This window comes from Carcharodon carcharias, chromosome 6 (genome assembly GCF_017639515.1).
Source record: "Carcharodon carcharias isolate sCarCar2 chromosome 6, sCarCar2.pri, whole genome shotgun sequence".
Lineage (NCBI taxonomy): Eukaryota > Metazoa > Chordata > Chondrichthyes > Lamniformes > Lamnidae > Carcharodon > Carcharodon carcharias.
In genome coordinates this window covers 107080633-107105673 of record NC_054472.1, presented here as the reverse complement: position 1 = coordinate 107105673, position 25041 = coordinate 107080633, and the positions used below count along the sequence as shown (strand labels likewise).

Below are 25041 nucleotides of genomic sequence, written 5' to 3'. Positions count from 1 at the left end.
TCCTTATTTGAGTCTTTGTAGTGCTTTGATACAACTGAGTTGCTTCCTGAGCCATTTCAGAGGGCGTTTTAAGAGTCAACCACATTGCTGTGGGTCTGGAGTCACATGTAGGCCAGACCTGGTAAGGACGACAGATTTCCTTCCCTAAAGGACATTAGTGAACCAAATGGGTTTTTACAACAATCGGCAATGGTTTCATGGTCATCGTTAGACTTTTAATTCCAGATTTTTTATTGAATTCAAATTCCACCATCTGCCATGGTGAGATTTGAACCCGGGACCCTGGAGCATTAACCTGGGTCTCTCGATTAGTAGTCCAGCGACAATACACCTGCCTTTGTAGCCACAGTATTTATATAGCTGGTTTAGTTCAGTTTCTGATCAGTGGTAACCCCCAGGCTGTTGATAGAGGAGGATTCAACGATGGTAAGGCCATTGAATGTCAAGGGGAGATAGTTAGATTTTTCTCTTGTTGGGGATGGTCATTGCCTGGTACTTGTGTTGTACGAATGTTACTTGCCACTTATCCGAATATTGTCCAGGTCTTGTTGCATATGCACATGAATTGCTTCAGTATCTGAGGAGTCGTGGATGAGGCTGTAATGAGGTCAGGAAGTTGTTGCTGAGTAAGTGCCGCTTGATAGCACTGTCAATGACACCTTCCATCACTTTTCTGACGATCAAGAGTAGACTAATGGGGCGCTAATTGGCCAGGTTGGATTTATCCTGCTTTTTGTGGACAAGACATAGCAGGGCAAATTTCCACACTGCTGGTGGAAACCAGTGTTGTCACTGAATTAGAACTGCTTGGCTAGGTCTAGATCACACATCTTCAGTACTATTGCCGGAATATTGCCAGCGCCCATAGCCTTTGCACTAACCAGTGCCCTCAGCCATTTCTTGATTTCAGGTGAGTGAATTGAATTGGCTGAAGACTCGGAGCTGTGATGCTGCGGACCTTGGGAAAGGTCAAGCTGGATCATCGAACCAACACTGCTGGCTGAAGATTGTAGCAAATGCTTCAGCCTGTCTTTTGCACTGATGTGCTGGGCCCTCCCATCATTGAGGATGGGGATAGTTGTGGAGCCTCCTCCTCCAGTGCATTGTTTAATTGTCCACCACCATTCACAACTGGATTTGGCAGGACTGCAGAGCTTAGATTTTATCCATTGGTTGTGGGATCACTTAACTCCATCTATCACTTGCTGCTTCTGCTGTTTGGTCCACAAGTAGTCCTGTGCTGTAGCGTCATCAGGTTGATACCTAATTTTAGGTATGCCTGATGCTGCTCCTGCCATGCCCTCTTCATTGAACCAGGGTTGATCCCCTGGCTTCATGGTAATGGTAGAGTGGGGGATATGCCGGGTCATGAGGCTACAAATTATGTTCGAATACAATTCTGCTGCTGCTGATGGCCCACAGCGCCTCATAAATGTCCAGTCTTGAGTTGCTGGATTGGTTCGAAATCCCATTTAGCACGACGGTTGTGCCGCACAACATGATGGAGGGTATCCTCAATGTGAAGGCGGGACTTCATCTCCACAAAGACTGTGCAGTGGTCACTTCTACTGATGTTGTCATGGACAGATGCATCTACAGCAGGCAGGCTCGTGAGGATGAGGTCAAGTATGCTTTTTCCCTCTTGTTTGTTCCCTCACCACCTGCCACAGGTCCAGCCTAGCAGCTATGTCATTTAGTACTCAGCCAGCTTGGTCAGTAGTGGTACTACCGAGCCACTCTTGGTGATGGATATTTATGTCCCAACCCAGAGTACATTCTTTGCCCTTGCTCCCCTTAATGCTTCTTCCAATTGGTGTTCAACATGGAGGAGCACTGATTTATCAGCTGAGGGGTGGGGGGGCAGGCGGGGGGTGGTGGTGGGGGCAGTAGGTGGTAATCAGAAAGAGGTTTCCTTGCTGATGTTTGGTCTGATGCCATAAGACTTCATGGGGTCCAGAGTGGATTTTGAGGACTCCCCAGGCAACTCTGTCCTGACTGTTTCCCACTGTGCAGCTACCTCTGGTGGTTCTGTCATGTCAGGATATACCTTGGGATGTTGATGTCTAGAACATTGTCTGTAAAGTATGATCCAGAGAGTATGACTATGTCAGCCTGTTGCTTGACTAGTCCGTGGGACAGCTCCCATTTACTCTGTCATGCTCACCCATCTCTGGGAGGAATTTTTTTTGCAGAATCCTTGAAGTCAGAATGAAATCCTTGGTCACCTGCCATACCACTCACTGTGGAGTTCAATAAATTTAAGTAACTATAAAAACTACCAAATCAATCAAAAATTGTTCAGAAAGAAGTTGATGATCCCTTTAAACAGTGCAGGCGGTGAGTCTTTCTTGGTGCTGAACATATCTTACACTGTGTGAGGTTAATAAGGGCTTTAGCTGAAGCATTGGTTTCCAAAATGGAGGTGTGGGTGTCAAATCAGCATTACACGCTGATGGATGTCATGATCCGTCTACTCTGTATACTTTCAGCAGATGTTCCTGCACGCTTGCTAACGCCTTCACTAAAATAATGTTCGGCATGCACCACGGATGCCAGTTAAGGCAAAATAGCACCAAAAAACTGAGTTTACATGGCCAAATGTCATGGCCTATTATTCTATTCCATGGTTCTTTATATCCTCTTATAAACACAAACATTGGGGGAAGCATTTTTTTGTATCAGGACTGTTACTGTCTTGGTCGCAGCAAGTGCAAATAATTATTTTATTTGCACCATATCTTATTGAGATAAAGATATCCCCCTTTACTTAAAACAGTAATGTGCTATATTTGAAAGTGATGCTCCAAATATGATGACTCAATCAAAAGCTGCTTATTTTTAAACATTTGCAAGAAAGCACTACAGCTACTGCACTTTGAAATGGTTTAATGGTCTCCATTTTGTTGACTACAGACAAAATTCAATCACTGAAATGCACTCAGACCAAGTATAATTTTCAGAGACAACAACAGTGTCATAGTATCATTGTAACATTATAAAAAGTCGCGTAAAACCTACAGTACATTTTGTTGCACACTACAGCCGTAGCTGGTATGAGGACTCTTACATTACATAAAAAGAACTCCAAAACAAGTGTTTTGCCACTGGCATACATCACTAAAATGAAAAGGTGAAAATTAACCTTTTATGTACTGAACTTCTTTTGTAACTTACACATTTGTTAACTAGCAAAAATGAAACTGTACACGAATGTTATTGCATAGAATTGACAGCATTGAAAAAAACTATTTGGCCTCAGATGGCATATGCTTCAGACAAAATTCCTCCCATCCTAGTTCATCTAACTCTATTCTATTTCTTTCTCCATCATATCTATCTAGTTGCCCCTTGAATGCATCAATGAGGAGAAACTTGAGATACAGGGATTACTTTCAGTGCAGCAGAGAACACTAAAAGGAGAATTAATAATAGAAATCAGTTGTAGCTTAGAGGCAACACTCTCACCTCTGAGTCAGGTGGTTATGGGCTCAAGTCCCACTCCAGATACTTGAGCTCAAAACACAGGTGAACATAAAGGATCCCATGGTGCTGTTTCTAAAAAGAGCAAGGGATGGATATTTATCCATCAACCAACATTGGATGTCAAAGCAAAAAACTTTCTGTATTCAGGACTATTCTTATATATGAATACCGACATTAATTTAAGAAATGCATTTGAAAATATAATCACCATGTATGTCACAGAAATGCCTGATAAAGCTTTCTCAGTTCTAGATTTTTATTTGGCTGTGTGCATTAAAAGTTATAAATAAAATTACTTTTTAAAATACAATCACTTCAGAATACATAAAGATGATTACAATTTTCAACATAATTCAGCTGCAATGAATGCGCAAAAAGAATCAAAGTTGGTGTATAAATGGATTTCGCTGCAAATACCAAGTATCAATGAATACAAAAATTCTTAAAGCACCAAGGGTTTCCGATACCAATCTGCCCATAAATTTGGAACTTTTTAAAATAGTATCAGTTATTCTTCAAGAAAGAACTATAAATTGTGTGTAGCACCATAGGTCAAAGCATATATAGTCACATAAAACATGTTCTTAGTGCTTGTGAAATGTAAGTATATTGATGTATTTTAGTCATGTTTCAAATATTCACTGTACAATGCTTAAAATTCTATCATAAAGATTGTTATTTAATTACTTTAATAACAGGCTTTAAAACTGAGCATTTCAAGTGTTACATCAAATCATTGGTACTATAGTTGAATTGGTACAAAACTTTATATAAAATTAGAAAATAAAAAATACAATCCAACAATAATCCATTTTTGAGGCATAATTGATCAGCACCATATTTGTGCACAACACATCCCTGGCTTTATGAAGGTGTGAGGTACATTTGTTAGAATGAAGATAATGGGTCTTTTCACAATCACCATCATGGCGTTTGAAGTTTCCTCAAACAAAACATTGAGCATACAGTTGGAAAATACCAAATGGTTAGTCATTGGATAGTGTATGTGAAGACAACATAATCACTTCTCAGTGAACTTTACCTTAGTATTTATCACTGCTTCAAAAAATAAATTAATTAAAAATGCAAACTATAACTGTGATATCTATTAATGAGTTTTTAAACGATAAGATATCTTGACAGCATGATAAATAGTGATGCTTTTTAGACAAATCACAGCATCCTTATGCAAAAGAAAAATACTGCAATACTGGAAATCTCAAATAAAATCAGAAAATGCTTGGGGTACTTAGCAGAACAGGCAGCATATGTGGAGAGAGAAACAAAGGTAATGGCACAGGTTTTGCAGCAGTAATGACAGTGAAACTGTCAGCAATCATTGTCATTAATTATCTGAAACTGACAGCAGCTTCTGGAATATGTACATGCGCTGTTGAATGTGGAAACCCTGAAATTACTGTACCAGTTCTCTGCTGCACCAGTGGGATGCGCTGCTGAAGTGCCCACACACTGCACTCAATTAGAAATCATTGAACTGACAAAAACTTTCCCTTTTATGTGATTAGTGTCACTATACAAACACTGGAAAGAATTACACCTTGTTGAATGATGTGGGGCTGAACATCATACTAAGTTCATAATTATTGCTGAAAGATCTCTCTGTCCTGAAAAAGTCATTTTACATTTGTGGGATATCAAATTTCTCCATTATAAAAACTCTACCTCTTTTTAAAATAATAGCTTATTTACATTTTGGTTTCCCCCTTAGTTCGATGTGTATTTCCGAATTATTTATTTCGGTCTCTATAAAATATAATTTAAAGTGAAGGGCATTTTAGTTCCTGGGTTGCTGTCTGTGAGAGTACATCAACATGGCTGGCTGCTTATTCTGCTTCTTGACATCAATGCTGCTCGATGGCTGGAGATTCTCTTGACTTGGTGTGGGATTTAAATTAACATCAGGATAAGGAAAATCCATGCTACAGGGATCACTAGATCTTTGTGGTTAGCTTTCTTCAAAATCAGTGGTAAGTGCTGTCACATCGCCACCAACTGTGAAATCAGGCCAACATTTTAGGTCAATGACTTGTCATTAGAACCACTTCTGATGAAGGGTCATTGACTTGAAAAGTTAACTGTGATTTTGTCGCCACAGAAGCTGCTGACCTGCTGAGTACTCCCAGCATTTTTTGTTTTTATTTTATACTATGTGCTTGCAGTGTGAGCAGTTTAATATTTGAACTGCAAGCAGTTTTAGTTCCATAAATTCATTACTGAGTTACACCTTAACACTTTGATTAAACTGACTCGTTCTTTCAACTGAGAGATTGCTTAAAGTAAGAAAAGGGACTAGTGCAGAGGGCCAGCATTGGCCAAAATATGGCCAGAAAGTTCTTTCGCCCCCTGTCTTTGTTTGTTATCTAGACATCAGTAGACAATGCAAGAGGCTGAGAAACATTTTATTATTTTTTTTCCAAGTACTGCGTTTGTTTTTCCAGAACTATACAGAAGATTATTTTCTGCTTGCTGACTTCATGCAGACAGGACAACATTTCCCTTTCTTTTTGGTAGATTTGGTGCACTTGAGAAGGGGGCATTTCTCCACGTAGCAAGTTACCTGGCCATTCTAGAAAAAAAGAATCAGCAGGATAAGTGCAAAGACTTTCCTACAGTTATATTAACCTACTGGACATTCCTGTGGGAAAACAGCATTTCAGTCACATGTCTTAGTTTTTAATTCTCATTCTTCATAGTGGGAACATATTCATGGTTACTTTTCACCATATTTTTATCAGGTATTCTGAATCTGAATTATTAATTAGCCAAAATAATTCGTCATGGACTGATTTCAAAGAGACACTGTTCCCCTGTCTCTGGAGATGATATGAGTATATTGGCTGTCTAGAATGAACTACATTGCTACCATAGTCAAAGAACTGGCAGGCAATTTTTAATTGCTGGTTGCCTGTTTCTTGCCTGAAAAATTGTCAGCCAGCAATTGAAAATTGGGAGTGGGGGAGTGCAGTTCAGCTTGCCAGAATCACGACATACGTAATGCAGTTCTTCGAGATTCCTGCATTTGAGCAGCTGTTCAAATGCGCAAATTGAGATCTTATGCCATTGGAAGACCTTAACTGCATTTCTGAAGTACCGATGCGTGGGGCATGAGCTGCCCATTGATAACAGTTGGTAAGCAGACTAATCTTCAGTTTATAAAAAGACTGCTGGTGGTTGCTGCACAAAAGAATGCCAAAATGTAATCAACCTCAGTGTGGGAGTCAGTTGACTTCCTACCCTTCCACACAGTGAGCTGTAGTAGAGTGCCACCAGCACCCCAGATATCATTCCTGAAAATGGCTACACACAGTGCTAGGTTGTTGGTCAAGGGATTCTGCTGATCGGAAGAACCCTGTGGAATTTCAGGGTGACTATGTTCGTACATTGGTGAGATGGTGGCCCTACCCACCATGCACAGTCCATTATCAATTATGGAAATTAAAAATGGAACTGAAAGCTGGCCTCAAAAGAACCGTGAACAGAATGTAGAGGCAAGTAAAGGCAAGTCTTTCTATTAAATGATGTTACATTTAACCCACTGCGGGTTGGATTTCCCTCCAGCCTTTGGAATTCTAGTGGGGCAGATACAGCTTCTGCATGACCATGTGGTGTTGATGAAATCCATCTCATTTTCTAAGTGGGCAGAATTTAATGCTCCACCTCTGGGAGAGGGCTGGGAAAAGGGTGGCAGGGTGTGGAGGGCATATAATGGGGCAGTAAGACCCGGGAAACTCAGGGTGGAGTATTCCTAACTCCCTTCCCATCTCCCCCAACTAAGTCCACAGCAAGAGGGGTCAAAGATGACTTTCCTGCCCATGGGCTAATTGAGGCACTTAAGTGACCATTTAAGGACCTTATCCCACCGCTACTGGTATTCAACTTAAAGGCATTGCCTGTGGTCTGGTTGGGGGAGGGGGTTTCTCTCCTGCAAGGAATACACCCCCTACCCTTTCCACCGACACCTCAACCTCCTCACCTTGGCCTGCTTGACTAGTCCCTGTGATCCTGCCTCACTTACCTGTGTACTAGGACTCCAGGGTTGCCTGAGGTTGATGATCTGCCTCCTCGAGCTTACTGCTGTACTGGCAGTGGCCATGCTCCTGGTGACGCTGCTGGTATTGCAATCTTTGGTGGCTCTAAATTCCCCCTGAAGGACCCTGGAACCCTGATACTTTGGGACTCCCGGGATCCACTCTCCAGCCATTGGATGGGCCCACCGCCATGACCATTAAGTTCTGAGGTGCAGGTATTTACTTCTCCCACCCCAAAAGAGGAGAAGTGGCTAGAAAGAAGTTGACAATCAACTGTTGAGCAGTTATAGTACACTCTGGGGAGGAATGCTATAAGCAGCAAACTCTCAGCTGATCACTGCTGGAGTTCTTCCGTTTCATTGAATCAAAGGCTTCCCAGCCTGTCAATTTGACTGAAGAAGCACTCCTTGCTGTGCACTCACCTTGGAGACATGGTGAGATGCCGACAGCTCAGAAAATAGATCTGCTGGATGGTTAAAACCGGAGTCCTTGGTTAACACAGAGCTTCATTCCCCATTAGAATATTTAAATGCCTTACCTGACACTTCAAACTTACCTGGGTGAAACCCAGAAGTTGGATCCCAACTTGACAGCAGTTTTAGGGGTACCCAAACCTTCCTCCCATTCCCTGGGAAAATCCCCCACCCTCACCGTCCCCTTTATGTTGATGGCTGGATTTAAAGGGGCAGCCACTAAGCGAAAGATTTGCTTTCACAGAAAAAAAAATGGTCAGATTAGAAGTAATGAATTTGGAAGCTCAAACAACACTGAAAACTCTTTTATATCTACTTCAAAAGAGAATGACCCAGATGATAAATAATCTAACAACTAACCTCTGAATCCTAGCAGCACTAACAAGGAAAACCCTCTTGGACAAGTGGATCTTACTAATATCTGGCTGTTTTAGGAGAGCTTCACATGTTGGTTACTTCGACAAAAAGATAAAATAATTTAATGCTTACAGCTACCCAAAGCCAACTTTGAAATGTTCATGCCATTCCTCTTCAATTAGAACTCATATATATAAAAAGACAGATTTTGCAAATCTCCACTGCAGTTTTGTGCAGGATTTTCTGCCCATCATTTCTAACAGAAGGAAATTCCACAGGACCTCTCTCACCTTCCATCCCAGTTCCAAACATATGATGCCAATCTGCAAAACTCTGAATCAAGAGTGTGGATTTTTAAAATCTTGTTTATGATATAAACATTTTCCGTTTTATGCATCACAAAACTCTGCTCCTTTTGCAACATGCTTGCGTGTTTGATTTTTATGCTATCCATGTCTCACTATCTTACATTGTCTAAATTAACTTCCACCTGTCATTCTTAAGTTCATCAGTTTAATTGTTCTTCTACATGAATTACATGGCCACACAAATTAGATTTAATTTGCAAACCTACTGAGCTGTGGGAAGATAGCCTAAGGCTATCCCAGAGAAATCTAATAAAGAATTCAGAGAATGGTTACAATGTGGAACTCGATACCAAATGGAGCAGTGAGATGAACAGCATAGATGCATTTAAGGGGAAGCTAGAATGGTATGCGAGGGAGAAAGGAATATGTATGTTTATGGGATGAGATGAAGTAAGAAGGAAGGAGGCTTGTGTGAAGTATAAACACTAGCATAAATCTGTTGGGACAGAAAGCCAGTTTTTGTGTTATACATACTATGGCCTATATTTCATGTTCCTTCACTAGCAGGTTTGAAGGCTGTTGGTGGGGGGAGGGCACATAAAATCCAACGGGTGGTCTTCTGCCACCTATCTGCCCACCCCTGACCTGCAGGGGAGGATTAGGGCAACCTATCCACCCCTGGGCCTATTGAGGCCCTTAAGTGACCAATAAATGCACATTTAAGGTCTTTATCCCACTGTCACTGGTATTTACCTGTTGAGGGGGGAAGCTCACACCATGTGGGAAGCCCAGCAGCTTTAAGTGTGTGGAGTGATGCCAGGAAAGGCGGGGTGCCTCCTCTGTAGGCCCCTTTGGCCCATCAGAGGCACACCTCCCCCTTTAACCCTCCTACCTGGCTCCCCATCCCCCCCTCACCACACGCCTACCTCCATGTCCCCCCACCAAGTCTCCTGACCTCAAACTTGCCTGGGCTTCACGGTGTGGTGGGGTCCCCCTGTAGACCAAGCAGTGGCCACCGCACCCAGCTGATGCTGCTGGGATTCTCGAAGGCAGGACATCCCCCAAGAAAGGGGCAGAAATTACGCCTGAAAGCAATTAATGTTGCTTCCAGTGTTAAATTGCCATGGGACAGCTGTTGGGGTAGTGAGTGGGCTCCACCTGACTTTTTAGCCAGGGTGAGGGTACCATGGAGCCTTGTAAAACCCAGACCTATCTAACACATTATAAGGTAAAACGCAGAAATTATGAAAATATGTAGCTTCAATGAACTGTTCAACATTATTTTAACTCTGTCATTAACCGGTTTGAAATGAATGGGCAGTAAAGTGATAAAGTAATGCTGGTTGAAACATCTAGGCTTACTGTGCATTGATAATGCTTCAAATGTTCTGCATTAGGCAACTAAAAATTACCTGTAGTCTTATACATACCTTACAGTGACAGGTAGTGCAGTCTTCCTTTTTCCAATGATCATTTTCATTCATATGATTTCCCTTTTCATCTGTACAGCCATAGTGTTTCAGACGTGATTCTAGTTGGTTGATCTATAAGTAAAGTTGTGATACATAAACATGACATAGGCTAACTAGACTACATCTGAGTTGTCACTAGTCATCATAGAAGAATTCTTGATACTTATAATCCTCTCACATATGTCAGCCTCTGTCTACATCAGTCTTTTTTAAAACAGCAGCATTGCTGCAAGGAAACCCTGTGCATTGTACAAAGTACACCGACCCATATTGCAGAACAACTTTTTCTTTATAGCATTCTACATAATAGAGAGAACAAAATTTCAATTTAATTCACCTTCCCAACTTCTCTGTCTACGTGTTGCACTGGTCTGTTGGATAGTCATACCCCTTTAGCAATGTTTATTGACCCATCGTCTTGAAATCATTGCCATGATATTGATGGGGAGGGAGCAGGGCATGGTGGTGTGGGGTGCTGAAAGCATTGGAATGGAGCCCTTGCCAAATTTAACGGCAGGACCTCATTATCATTACTTTATCCAATTGCCACCGATCAGTTGGCCAAATTGACTTGCTGGCAAGCTGCCAGATGAGAAAACCAGTGGCAGGAGACTGCAACCTGTGATTGTCAGGGAAGATCACAGGCTACCGGAAGGAGTCAGTGATCATGGCAAGGCCTAGAGAAAGATCGGCAGAAGTGGCACACCGAAGGCTTCCTTGATGGGCCGGGGGAATAATCTTACAGTAGCTAAATTGAAATTAAGCTTTTGCTTGCACTGTGAGAGCCTGATTTAAATATGTTAATGATGTGTCTTGCCTCTCCAAGATGGGACATTCACTCGCTCCTTTATCTGCCGCTGTAAAAAATGGTGGAAGGCGAATACAATGGCCAATATGGCAGATGTCATTTGTGTGCACATTCCCTGCTGGACACACACTGTTTATTATGTGGGTAAAGGCATACAGGCATTAGGTGCTTTGCACATTAACACAGTTGGCACTGAACTAGTTACATTCATGAAAACATGAGGCTGAGTTTTACAGGCCATCAGCAGGCAGGAAAACGGGTGGGTAGACCTGTAAACTAGGGAGCCACACCATCGGCGGAGTGCCTACTGCCAGTCCGTCCTGCCATGACAATTTTATGGGCAGCAGGGGAGGGGTCGCCAGCCCATGGCCCAATTGAGGCCCATAAGTGGGCAATTAATGCCTAATTAAGGGTCTCATCATGCCGCTGCTCTGATTTAATGGGCAGAAGGAGAGGTCTGTTCTCAACCCAATGGGTTTAACCCTGTTGACTGGTCAAAAAAAGGGGTGCCTCCAGTGCCAATTAGAGGACAATATCCCACAGGTTTGCATCGTGTCCGCCCTCCTTCACTGCCCTGTCTAACATGGCCCGCTCCCCCAATCCCCAAACCATGACATGCCAATGTGGCCTTGGCGAGATTCCAGACTTATCTGGGTTTGGGAGAATCCATGGTTCCTCTTCCTCCCTGGCCTCCTGAAACACTGGCAGTGGCCACTGATCTTGGTGCAGCACAGAGTTGATGGCCTCCGCCTGGCCGACAATTCTGTGGGGTGGTGTGGGGGTTGGGGGGGAGGGGGGGTGGGGGGAATGATGTTTTCTCCTGGAAATGGACGGAAGTCCAGCCTCATACTAATTCAAGGGCTGTCAACCAAAAAATTAAAATTTGTGAGCCAGCCAAGCAGAGTGAAATCTACATTGGGGTATGGGAGCCTGCTCTAAGTGTGTTATCCAGCCCATGGTTTACATGTAGTTGAACCAACAGTCCTTAAAAGGCCTGGCATAAGTAGATTAAAAGTATTTAGCTAAAAGTGGAGCCGGGGGAGCAGGAGAGAGGATCATGAGTTCCTAGATGCTACACTAACATTGCTTCACTGTTAATGGTAAATTAAAAAGTCGAATTAATGTTAAATGGCATGATTTCCACCATTGCAGCAATTTCTGGTCTATAATATTTTCAATGGATCCTTGGTATCAGACAAACATTTGTCCTTGGTTTTTATTACCTGCTGTCATTGATGGCATTCATATGGCTATGTAAATGTTAACAGTTAGAAGCCCCATGCATGACTCATAAGGGGCAATCTATATGAAAATTACTGGAGATTATAAAAATGTACCTGGGAGGCACAGAGAAGACCAAGAAGCAGGGGGTGAAATTGGTCTTCAACAGCAACATAAAACAGGTGATAGGGAATTGACAGATATTTTACAACTCTCACAACTTGTGTTTCCATTGACTCTTACTCATTCTTGAATAAAATGGCCCTGAAATTCTGCAGAAGTTCTACCGGCCTTTCCACTGTCACTCAGGAGGATAAAGAATAGATCCACTATAGAATTCCAGGGCTAGTAACTTAAACAATATTATAAAGAGGCATACCAAGAGACATGGCTGCAGCAAAGTGAGACTGTCAGGAGATCAGAGTCGGGGCATTTCCCCGCTCTGCAAACCCGAGCCGGGAGAAAGTGACCTGGAAGGTTGGATTTTCATTCTGAGGTGGAGGGAATACCAGAATGCGTGAGGAGGATGCCAGGTTTGGAGGCAGTCTGGGTGGAAGGACTGCCTTAGTGCACCATAGAAGCATAGCAAAGTTACGGCACAGAAGGAGGCCATTCGGCCCATCTTGTCCATGCCAGCCCGAGGACACCCAGGTGCCCTTTCTAATCCCACCTTCCTGCACCCGTCCCATAGCCCAGCAGCTTACAGCATTTAAGATGCAGATCCAGGTATTTTTAAAAGAGTTTAGAGTTTCTGCCTCCACCACCAACTTGGGCAGCGAATTCCAGACACCCACTACCGTCTGTGTAAAAAAGTTTTTCCTCATGTCCCCCCTATACCTTCTGCCGCTTATCTTGAATCTATGTCCCCTGCTTCTAAATTCTCCACCAAGGGAAACAATTTTATCCTGTCCACTCTATCTATTCCCCTCATAATTTTGTACACCTCAATCAAGTCACCTCCCAGCCTTCTTTGTTCTAAGGAAAATAACCCCAACCTATCCAATCTCTCCTCGTAGCTACACTTTTTTTTAACTCTGGCAACATTCTTGTAAACCTTCTCTGCACTCTCTCCAGAGCTATTATGCTCTTCCTGTAATGTGGTGACCAGAACTGCACACAATGCTCCAGTTGTGGCCTCACCAGTGTTTTATACTATTTCAACATTATATCCTTACTTTTATATTCTATACCTCTGCCAATGAAGGAGAGCATTCCATATGCCTTCTTTATGACCTTGTCTACTTGAACTGCTGCCTTAAGGGACCTGTGTACTTGTACACCAAGATCTCTCACTTCATCTGCCCCTCTTAGTATATTCCCATTTATTGTGTAATCCCTGTAACTGTTCGACCTCCCTAAATGTATGACCTCACACTTCGCTATATTAAAATCCATCTGCCACTTTACCGCCTACTCCACCAACCCATCTATATCGTTTTGGAGATTATAGCCAACCTCTACACTATCCACTACTCGGCCAATCTTTGTGTCATCTGCAAATTTCCCAATTGTGCCCCCCACGTTCATGTACAAATCGTTAATAGATAACACAAACAGCAAGGGTCCCATCACCGAGCCCTGTGGAACACCACTTGAGACAACTTTCCATTTGCAAGGGCATCCATCGACCATTACCCTTTGTTTCCTGTTACAAAGCCAATCTTTAATCCAGTTTGGCACATTACCCTGAATCCCATGGGCTTTTACTTTCCTGACCAATCTGCCATGTGGGACCTTGTGAAATGCCTTGCTAAAATCCATGTATACAACATCCATTGCACAACCTTCATCAACCTTCTTGTCACTTCCTCAAAGAATTCAATCAAATTTGTGAGGCAAGACCTTCCTTTAACGAATCCATGTTGACCATCCCTGACTAGTCCATGCCTTTCCACATGACAGTTAATCCTATCTCTCAGTGTTGATTCTACCAGGACTGTATTGAAATTTAAAAGAACCAAATAAACATAAAACAGTCCTCCAGCCCTCACCTCTCATACCCCCTCAACCTTCCCCCACACCCCATGTCCCATCCATGCCAAACCATGTGACCTCATAGCCCCCACACACCCACCATGGTCCCACAAACCCTCCATGCCAACCCATGCCCCCCTAACACCATGGCCCCTCATACCTTCATGCCAAATATGTCCCCACCCACACCCCATGGCCCTTTATATTCCCATGCCAACTTAGGGCCAACTCTTGCCAACCCAAGCCATCACCACCCTTTGCCCTTGCGCCTACCACACCAAATCACCCAGAAGCCACCTTGGGCAGGCCTCAGGACCCACGCCTAAATAAATAAAAGTTCAAAGTGTCAATAGGGTGGGATTTTCTGGTTCTGCCTGCAGCTGGCATTTTCCAGTCCCATCGAAAGTCAATGTCCATATCACTGCCTCTCCAAATTTTCCATTCCCGCCCGCGTGGTGAAAAATCCCGCCCTTTATTTTAAAAATACACTCATTCATAAAAAATCCATTTACTATATTTATATTCCTCAACTACATTATCCCTTAAAACAACAAGCATTGAATTCAATTGCATAATCCGCTCTAGGCAGTTTCCTTCTCCAAAGAGTTAAAGGACAACAGTTTTAAATGCCTTGACAGCTTTACAGCTCCCTTTGACAGTTCATCTTGACACTGTTTTTGACAGTTTCAATGAGCTGCACAGTTCTAATGAGCTGATGTATTTTTTAACCACATTCATGCCTATTTTTAGTACTCCTAAAAGGCACTTTACATCTCCCAGAGGGAATGTGGCCTCTCCCAAAGGGTACCTGACCTTCTCCAAAGGGCTCCTGACCTCCCCAAAAGGTATCCCAGGACCATATCCCAAAACATACCTCAGCTCTCCAAAAGGGTACCCTGGCTTTTCATTCAAATCTACAAAGTTCAGACATGCACCTATCAGGTCTAATATGCACACGTTGAGCAGGATTTTCAGTTTGGCGGACACTCACGATTGGCGTGCCAAGGAGCGGCTGGGGAACAGACCCCCGAGCGCAATTGGCCTGTGACCACAATTTCACGCTGGCTGGCCAATTAAAGACTTAGCGTTGTTGAGGTGGGGGTGAGAGGACGGCAAGCACTGAAGTCAGTGCGGGCGTGGGGGAATGCTCACAGAAAGCTCTCTGAAAGCAGAGAGCTGTCTCAGGGAGCTGCAGAATTTAAATGCCAAAAATAAAGATTGTGAAAACTTGGGAAAAAGTGCCCCAACATCAGAATCAGTCACCGGAACAAACAGCCGATGAAAATTCTGTGCAAATTTTTTTTTAAAATTAATATCAGAAACCTCATCCCACACTTGGATGAGGTTTCCTCAAAAAGGCAAAGGCTGCCTGGCTGATTCACCCGCCCGCCAACTGTAACATTGGATGGGCAGCGAAAAATCATGGTTGATTAATACGTTAATGGCCTTAATAGGCCTCTTAATTGTTCTCGGGCACGTTGCTGACTCTCGCACGCGTCTGCTGACCAAAACATCGCACGAGTGCATGATGATGTTTTGACACTTGCCTGACATCATCATGCACTATTTCATGCTCGAGCATGTTGGGCGCGCACCCGCACACCAAGCAAAAAATTCTGCCCGTTAGATTTCAGGCATCTCTCACACCAAAATCACAAGTGGAGGCAGTTGCTGATTTATATGGCCATTGCCTCTGTGAAATGCGAATGCATGAATCCGGACCTGGGCCCATTCCACCCCTGCGAAAATGGTAGGTGCCCTGTTCGGGGGCAGGGCTTGTGAATTCGGGCCCCTTCCGCCTTTTTCACAATGATAGTGAGGCTCTGCGTTGCTGTGAAAATATAGGCCTCAGTGAAATTTACAAGAGGATTACTTTCCTGCAATATTGTTAGGGAATTATTTTGTTTCTTCTTTGGTTATTGAAATGATAAAGAAGCCAAAACTATTTCTCAGCGTACTCCTTACTTGCCAAGGGTCCCTTAACCAAATTGGATTTAGCGTAAGAGCACTTAACCATGTGGAAATTACAGGAGAGACTGCAAATATTAAGATTCTTTGCTGTGGAATGATCTAATTACGTGCTTACATAATTGTCAAACTGTTGTAACATTGTGAGGAGAGATTTCTTCACATATCGGACTGAATTTCCTAGCTCTATTGCCAGAGGGGCACCTATAAAAGAAATATGATCAACCGAAAATATGGGCAGAGATTTGCAATGATTTGCATCTAATCAAACAACACTCCCCACGGACAACCTAAAAAGCATTGAAAATATACAGAGCAGAAGAATGCCATTTAGCCCATCTTGTCTGTGCAGGCTGGAGAAAAGTTATCCAGCCTAATCCCACTCTCCAGCTCTTGGCCCATAGCCCTTAAAAGCTATGACACCTCATATGCTTATCCAAATATTTTTTTAAATGTGATAAGAACTTTTGCCTCTACCACCTTTCCAGGCTGTGAGTTCCAGACTGCCCACTGCCCTCTGGGTGAAAAGTTTCTCCTCATCTCCCCTCTAATCTTTCTACCAATTACTTTAAATCCATGTGCCCTGGTTATGCACCTCTCTGCTAAGGGATCCTTCTTATCCATTCCCTCTAGGCCTCTCATAATTTTATACAACTCAATTAAATTTTCCCTCAGTCCCCTCTGTCTAAAAGAAAAAAAACAGCCTATTTAATCATTTCTCATTGCTAAAATTTTCCATTCCTGGCACCATCTTCATAAATCTGCTCTGTACTCTCTCTGGTGCAATCACATCCTTCCTGAAATGCGACGACCAGAACTGTATGCAATACTCTAGCCATGACCTAAATAGACTTTTGTACAGTTCTAGCATAACCTCTTTGCTGTATTCTATGCCTTAGCTAATAAAGGAAGGTATTCCGTATGCCTCCCTGACCCTTTTATCTGCTACCTTTAGGGATCGGTGGACACACAATACAAGGTCCTCTGTTGTGCTACATTTCTCAATAGCCTACCATTTATGGTGGATTCTCTTGTCTTGTTTGCCCTCCCCAAATGCATTACCTCACACTTTTCCAGACTGAATTTCATTTCAACTTTTTTGCCCACCTGATTAGTCTATTGATATCTTCCTGCAGTCTACAGTGTTCTTTCTCACTATTAACTATAAGACCAATTTTTGTACCATCTGCAAATTTGTTAATTATTCAAATCTAATATATACACCATGAAAATGGAACCCCACTGGGAACTGCCTTCCATTCACCAGAACATCCATCACTATTATCCTTTGATTGCTGCCATTCAGTCAATTTTGGATCCAACATACTATTCCCCTTGTCTTTAGCTTTACTTTTCTGACCTTGTCAAAAGTCTTGCTAAATCCATGTGGACAACATTAAACTTCCTACCCTCATATATCCTCCTTGTTACTTCCTAAAAAAGATTCAATCAGGCTAGTCAGAGATGACCTTCCCTTAACACACCCATGTTCTTAATGAATCATGTCTTTCTAAATGACTAGCCCTTAGATTTTTTTTCCAACAATTTGCCTAACACCAAGGTTAGGCTGACTGGCCTGTGCTTACCCTGCCTACCTCTGCCTTGCTTTTTAAAACAATAAAACTTTAGCACTCCTCTGGCACCACACGTGTAGCCATTGATGCTGACAGTAAAAAGAGAACGTAACAGTGAGCATCAGGGAGTTTTCATCATGTTTATGACATCATAGAAAGTTGTGCCCTGATTTGCAGGCACTGCACCAGTTGTGGGCAAGGTGTTCCCATAAAAAGGATGTATTATTAAAATGCTATTAGGCTGGGATGTTTGACAGAAGCATTGGGAAGGTGAAACATGTCATTTGATCTTGAGGTTTATGTTGCTACTTATAGAGACATTCACTGGTGATTGTTTATCCTGCTATTTGTGGCACAAGGAGGTATAAAAGAGGTATTGAAGAGTTCATGGGGATTGTCGTTTTCATGAATGAACATTGTGAGGGTATAGCCTTTAAGTTGAACAACTGGAAATTAAAACTCCAAGGATGATTCTTGATCTGCACATGTGGTTTTCCAGTCTTTTGACATTTATTGTACTGTGAATTGCTTGCATAATATACAAAGCTACAGAGGAAATCCTAATTTTCTAGGGAGCATGAAGTTCCACTTTACAAGCAGAATTTAGCACTGAGCATGAAGAACTTCTGCTTCCACCCACTCCCGACTTCCGAGTGCAATCACATGCAGATCGGCAAATTCTCAGCCAGGCAGCAGGAAGCATGCCAGGCCCAAAACGGGTGTGCAGGAGATGACAGGGCTGGGTTCAAGGGTGGAAAATGCTGCTGACTGGAGGTTTAAAGCAACACCAGTCGTCTCAGTCTGCACAAATGGTGGGACTGGAGGAGAAGGCCAGAGGGAACAGAAAAACCAGTAAGTGAAGGCAAGCTGCAATAAATGGGGCTGCTGTGATGCTGCCAGCCCCATTGTATGCCACTGGAAGGTTAAGAGAGAAGCCAAAGGATATCAGTAGAGTTAACCTCTATTGCACTCAGTGAGCAATGGCAGAAGAGCTGGTGGTGGTGGGGTGCCCAAGCTATCACAGATGGAAGAGGACATCCTGGGCCTCACCAGTCAGCAGGGGGTTCAGATCGGTTGGCAGAGGAAAGACCAGAGTTAGTGAAGAGGGTGGTGGGTATCCTAGGGCAATGGGGGGGCAGGGGTGAAGCAGTGAAATGGAGCAGAGGATGGGATGGATGTGTGAGGCGCAAGTGTTTGAGATCCAAGCATCTGATCCACATATCATATGTGGCATGTCTGTGTCTGGGATGAAGCTATTTTTACTCACTGTCCCTCCTCATAGCTGATATGCACTCACCTGTCTTATTCCATCAGCAGGTCATTCATTGGCGTGAGCAGACATCAACTCCAAGGGTTTTACCTCTGAGGAGAATAAGACCTCATAGGGTGCACCATCCTTGTTCCGCACATAGCACCAGCTCAGATATTGGCACCTTGGTGGGTTTGCATTTGTCAGCCAAAACGGTCGCACAAACCGGGGGCAGCAATGCACAATTGCCAGACGAGCTATAGACGCTGCGACAGTCCAGGCCTCAAACTCTCGGGGTTGGCATGGAAGACCAAGAAAATTCTGAGTCCCAGGCAAATGGCAAACTTCTGGAGCTGTCCATGTGGCAGCAAATGTTGGATATCTAAAGTGAAGTGCATGAAAATCTGGCAGCGTTTCCAGAAGGTCTGTGCACCCTGGCACAGACAGTGTGGGAATCCATCCAGGTCATGAGCACTGTGATCTCCCTCTCTCCAGAATGTGTGGCCTCTTTCATGGAGAAACTGGTGACCATCATGGAGATCCAGGCTCAGCAGCTCATTCAGAGATTTCTGAGTATATGTCCAGGCCTGCAAGCCCTCTTTTCATCAATAGCCTCAGCTGGGTATTGCCAGTGCAAGAGATGGATAAAGCACCTGGAATCTCCACTAGGTCCTTGTGCATCACTGGTAAGAAGAGAGGGCCATTTGAACCTCACATTGGCAGATGAGCAACAGCTGTCTGCAACTCAGAGCCCCTCTAAGGGCACTCCTGATGGTAACAGTGCTTCGTCTGCCAATGCTTCAGGTTGCCACGGCGTCAGAGGAGGCTTCTACTACCAGGCAGGAATCTCTCACAATTCAAATCTCCTCAAGAACTATTAGGGATAGCCTAGGAGCATTGGACAACAAATGCTGGCCTTGCCAGCAACGTCTGCCAGCAACGTCCATGAAAATATTAAAAAAACACTGCCGGGGCCTTCAGCCTTGGGTAACCAGAGGATGCCCGCCAAGGTTATCCAAGCCAATGGGACATCCGAATCAGCAACCTGCCTCCAGAGCAACTGGCAGTGATGGTTGAGCACCATGAAGCGGCACCAGTAAACGAGTGAAGAAATCACTACAGGCACGGAGGGGTCATCACTCATGTTTGCTGTATCTGAAATGCTGAGTGTTGTGTTATTTACCTACCCTTTATTAAATTTGTCAGTTTTCAGACAATGTCTGATTGCTGATGTGTGGACTGGGGAATATCTTACATTGATGGTGGCCACAAAGCCATGACACCTACTGATGAAAATCACCAGCCCTTCTATGAAATGTTCCTAGAGGCAAGCCTTTTGGGTTGTCTTCAATGTGTGCTTCATACGCTGGGGCAGAAGTCGGTTGTCGCCACACTGTAGTTTGCAAGTCGTCAGCAAGGCCTTGGCTGAACCACCTCATTATAAGGGTTTCTCTTGTCTCTCTGCCACCCAGTCTCTGCTGCCCACCAAGTGAGTCACTCTGGGCGTGATCAATGTCTTTTTCCTTCTCTGAGTCATTGTTGGACTCATCATCTGAGGAAGAAGGGCCGCCCTCCATGTCATCCTTCACAGATCATGCAGTGCACAACACATGACAACAAGGAGGGAAAAGCAACCTGGGACATAGTTTAAGGTGCCAACAGAGCGGTTGAGGCAAAGGAAGCACATCTTGAACAGACCTATGATTCTCTCTATGGTCGTCTTGGAGGAGGAATGGATGACATTGTACTTTTCTTCCGTCTGAGATCGTGGATGCCTGATTTGTGTTATAAGCCACCCCTTTAATGGATATCCCTTGACCCCTATCAACCAGCCATCCAGCTGTGCAGGGGGTAAGTACATTCATGGCACCTGGGAGTGCCTGAGGGTGTAGCCATCTTGACTGATCCCAGAGAACCATGCATACATCTGTAGGTGTGCTGATGGTGACCACAGACAATCTCCAAGTTTAGAGAATGAAAACCTTTCTGACTGACGAAAGCCCCTGGCAGACCCATGGATGCCCTGATGACCACATGAGTACAGAGAAGCTTGCCATCATCCCAAAGACTCTCAATCTCTCATCATTAATGGTGAAATGAATGAAAGTTTTCACCCTCCTGAACAATTACAATTTTAACACAATAGTGGGCTGCCAATTGCAAAACAGCACACAGATCACCTGCAGACATCTGAAAAGATCCTGATGCATAGAAGTTTAGGGCCACCATGGCCACCCATGCAGTTGAAGCTGATCTTCCCATCAATCCTGTCACATATCAATGTTGCCACCTCTCTGGATAGCTGAGCCTACTGTGACATGGTGTTCACTCACCTAAACGTAGTTAGTACGCAGTCTGCAAATCATTCTTTCTGGGTAGTGTCTTCTCCTGGCACATACCTGCCCATGCTCCCTTCACTAGCCTTCTAAGCCCTCAGTGTCACAGGATGCTCATGTTGCTGGCAAGTTGGTTGTTGCTGCCCCTGGCCAGCAGACCACCTTTCCCTCATTCTTCTTCCCTCTTCCTCACTGGAGGAGCCTTCACCCATGGCTTCTGTTGCTGCAGAGTGCCCTGAAATCACCCCTCCTTGTACAAACCCCTCTTCCAAGGGAGTCACTCACAGATTACCCCTTTACCTCTTCAACAGGAAATTCAACAAATATTCAAAGACTGGACAACTTCACAAATCTCTCCTGCAGACCCTGCTGCAGACTCCTGCTCCTTAGTGTTCTCCTATCCTGTATGTATTGCTTTTATCCTGCCCTCCAGTCCTCTGAGGCAGCTCGCCGTGGTTCCTGCTTACCCATGCAGCTCATGCGACCAGCATTAAATCACAAGGCTATGCTAAATCTCAGTCAATTGATTTGTCAATTGCCTCAAGTATTTGTTAATTGGCCCCTATGTTCTAGATTACCCAGCCAGGAGAAACAAGCTCTCAGTGTCTACCCCTTCAAGCCCCTCAGAACCTTGGCGGTTTCAATTAGATCATCTCCCATTCTTCTAAACTCCAGGGAATATAGGCCCAATTTGCTCAGCCTCTCATCGTAGGACTACCCTCTCATCCTAGGAATCAACCCGGTGAACCTTTGCTGTAAAGCCTCCCTGCAAGTATATCCTTAATGGAGACTAAAACTGCACATGCTATTCCAGGTGCGGTCTCAAAGCACTGAATGGTTGTAGAAAAACGTCTTTATTCCTGTAATCCTTACAATGCCATCTGTTCCTCCACCAGGGTGACCATAGAGAGAACCATTGCAACAAGACCAATGTGCCATTTGCCTTACTAATTACTTGCTGCCTTCTTTCTAAGTATACACCCAAGTCTATCTGAACATCAACATTAAAAGCTTCATGCCTTTCAAAAAATATTCTTCATCCATGTGATTATATTACTCCCAAATCCATGAGCCCTTTTCTTGAATATTAATCTTTAGTATCTTCTTATCAAACAGTTTTTGGAAATACAAATATACTATGTCTTGTTTACATCAGGCTCCCTTTTATCTACCTAAGTAGTTACATCCTCAAATTAACAAGAACAACTTATTTTTAAATAAAATCTTTATGTCTCAAGGCACTTCACATGGGCATTATAAAACAAAGTTAAACACTGAGCCAAAGAGGAAATTTGGGAAGGAATAAATGGGCCTGACAGGGATCTCTGCCATTGGTTAGAGAACCAGTGGGGAACACCCGTCAGTTCCATGGGGGAGGCCTGATAGGATTAAGTGCTCATTGGCACTTAACTGGCCAGTGTCGGACCTTCCCTGAAATTGAGGAACGCAGCGGTGGAAACCCCTCCTGCTGAGAGCTGCCAGCCATTCAGAAGCTGGCAGCTCCTCTTTGCAGTCAAGGCCACCGAGAGCACCGACAGCTGCCAGCAAAGCATCCATTAGAGGCCTGGGATAAAAGACGGACCCAAGGCCAAAGGTGAGTGAGGGCAGGATGATGGTCGGAAGGAGGAGTGTCTTAGGACTGGTGTGGAGGGTGTGTAGGGGGTCAGAGGCAAGGACAGGGAGATGCTTTCATCAGCCACCCCCTTCGCAATGGTGAGTTCCTCAATCAGGCACTAAGTGCCTTTGAAAATGGGAAACCTGTTGGATTTGCCTTCTGGAGGCATGGCAAAGCTGTCCCTTTTGTACTTAATACCTGAGCCACCGTTAAATTCTGGTTAGTGTCAATGGGCTCATTAATGAATTAATTAATTAATTGAGAACCTGAGCAGTTGAGTTTCTCCAATGGGCCACTTCCCACCTCCAACTTAATCGCAGGAGGTTTTTCCACTGCTGGGAGACTGACATCTGGCCTCTTACCACAATTAAGTGGGCCCAGGCACCAGGTTTAGCACCACAACAGGCTGCATTAAATCCAGCCCTGAGGTTAGGTGACCCAAAGCTTAATCAAAGAGGTAGGTTTTAAGAAGTGCCTAAAAGGAGGAAAGCAGGGTAGAGAAGCAAAGAGGTGTTAGGAAGGAAATACAGAGCCTGAGGCCAAGGCAACTGAAGGCATGGCCACCAATGATGGAACAATTATGATTGGAAATGCACAATAGGTCAGAATTAGAGGAACGCAGATATCTTAGAGGGTTGTGTGGTTCGAGGAGATTACAGAGATAGGGAAGGATTTGAAAACAAGGCTGAGAATTTTAAAATCAAGACGTCGTTTGACTGGCAGTCAGTGTACGTCAGCAAGCACAGGGATTATCGTAATAAATTTATCCAACATGATTCACCTTTTTTATAATCATATTGACTCCACCTGGTCATACTATGATTTTCTAAGGGCACTGTCAAGACTTCCTTAATTATAGAATCCAACATTTACCCAATGATTGATGTCAGGTTAACTGGCCTGTTTTCTCTCTCCCACCTTTCTTGAATACAGGCACTGCATTTGCTAACTTCCAACCGGTTGGCACCATCCTAGAATCTAGGGTTTTTTGGAAAATCATAACCAGTTCATCCTCTATTGCTGCAGCTATATCTTTTTGAACCCATGGAGGTAGGCCATCAGTTCCTGAGGCTTGTTGGCTATAAGCCCTTTAAATTGCTCCAATACATTTTCTAAATATTAAGCTGCTTTACTTTACAGAATCACAGAATCACACAGTGCAGAAGAGGCCCTTCAGCCCATCGAGTCAGCACCTGACACATCCTCCCTATAATGTGATGACCAGAACTGCACACAGTACTCCAGCTGTGGCCTCACCAAGGTTCTACACAACTCCAACATGACCTCCCTACTTTTGTAATCTATGCCTCAAATGATAAAGGCAAGTGTCCCATATGCCTTTTTCACCACCCCACTAACATGCCCCTCTGCCTTCAGAGATCTATGGACACACACGCCAAGGTCCCTTTGTTCCTCAGAACTTCCTAGTGTCATGCCGTTCATTGAATTCACCCTTGTCAAATTACTCCTTCCGAAGTGTATCACCTCACACTTTTCAGGGTTAAATTCCATCTGCCACTTATCTGCCCATTTGACCATCCTGTCTATATCTTCCTGTAGGCCAACACACTCAACCTCAATGTTAACCACCCGGCCAATCTTTGTGTCATCCACAAACTTACTAATCCTACCCCCCACATGGTCATCTATGTTGTTTATATAAATGACAAATAATAAGGGACCCAGCACAGATCCCTGTGGTATACCATGGACATTGGCTTCCAGTCATTAAAGCATCCTTCTGTCATCACCCTCTGTCTCCTATAACTAAGCCAATTTTGAATCCACCTTATCAAATTACCCTGTATCCCATGTGCATTTGCCTTCTTTATAAGTCTCCCATGTGGGACCTTGTCAAAGGCTTTGCTGAAATCCATATAAACTACATCAACTGCACTACCCTCATTTACACACCTGGTCACCTCCTCAAAAAATTCAGTCAAATTTGTGAGGCGTGACCTCCCTCTGACAAAGCCATGATGACTATCCCTGATCATACCTTGCCTCTCCAAGTGGAGATAGATTCTCTCCTTCAGAATTTTCTCCAATAGTTTCCCTACCACTGATTGTGAGACTCACTGGCCTGTAGCTCCCTGGTTTATCCCTACAAACCTTCTTAAATAGTGGAATCACATTAGCTGTTCTCCAGTCCTC

The 25041-nt window shown here is 43.8% G+C and overlaps 1 protein-coding gene across 1 annotated transcript in view; it reads right to left on the bottom strand.

Moving 5' to 3' along the window:
* Positions 1 to 2870: 2870 nt before the first annotated feature.
* Positions 2871 to 25041, bottom strand: part of LOC121279297 (peroxidasin homolog) — a 659434-nt gene continuing 637263 nt past the window's right edge. Inside the window, exons 22-23 of the mRNA XM_041190436.1 lie at positions 10101 to 10214; positions 2871 to 6070 (exon numbers count right to left, since the gene is read on the bottom strand). Coding sequence (XP_041046370.1) covers positions 5957 to 6070; positions 10101 to 10214 — 228 coding nt within the window. The 3' untranslated portion in view covers positions 2871 to 5956. The remainder of the gene's footprint in view (positions 6071 to 10100; positions 10215 to 25041) is intronic.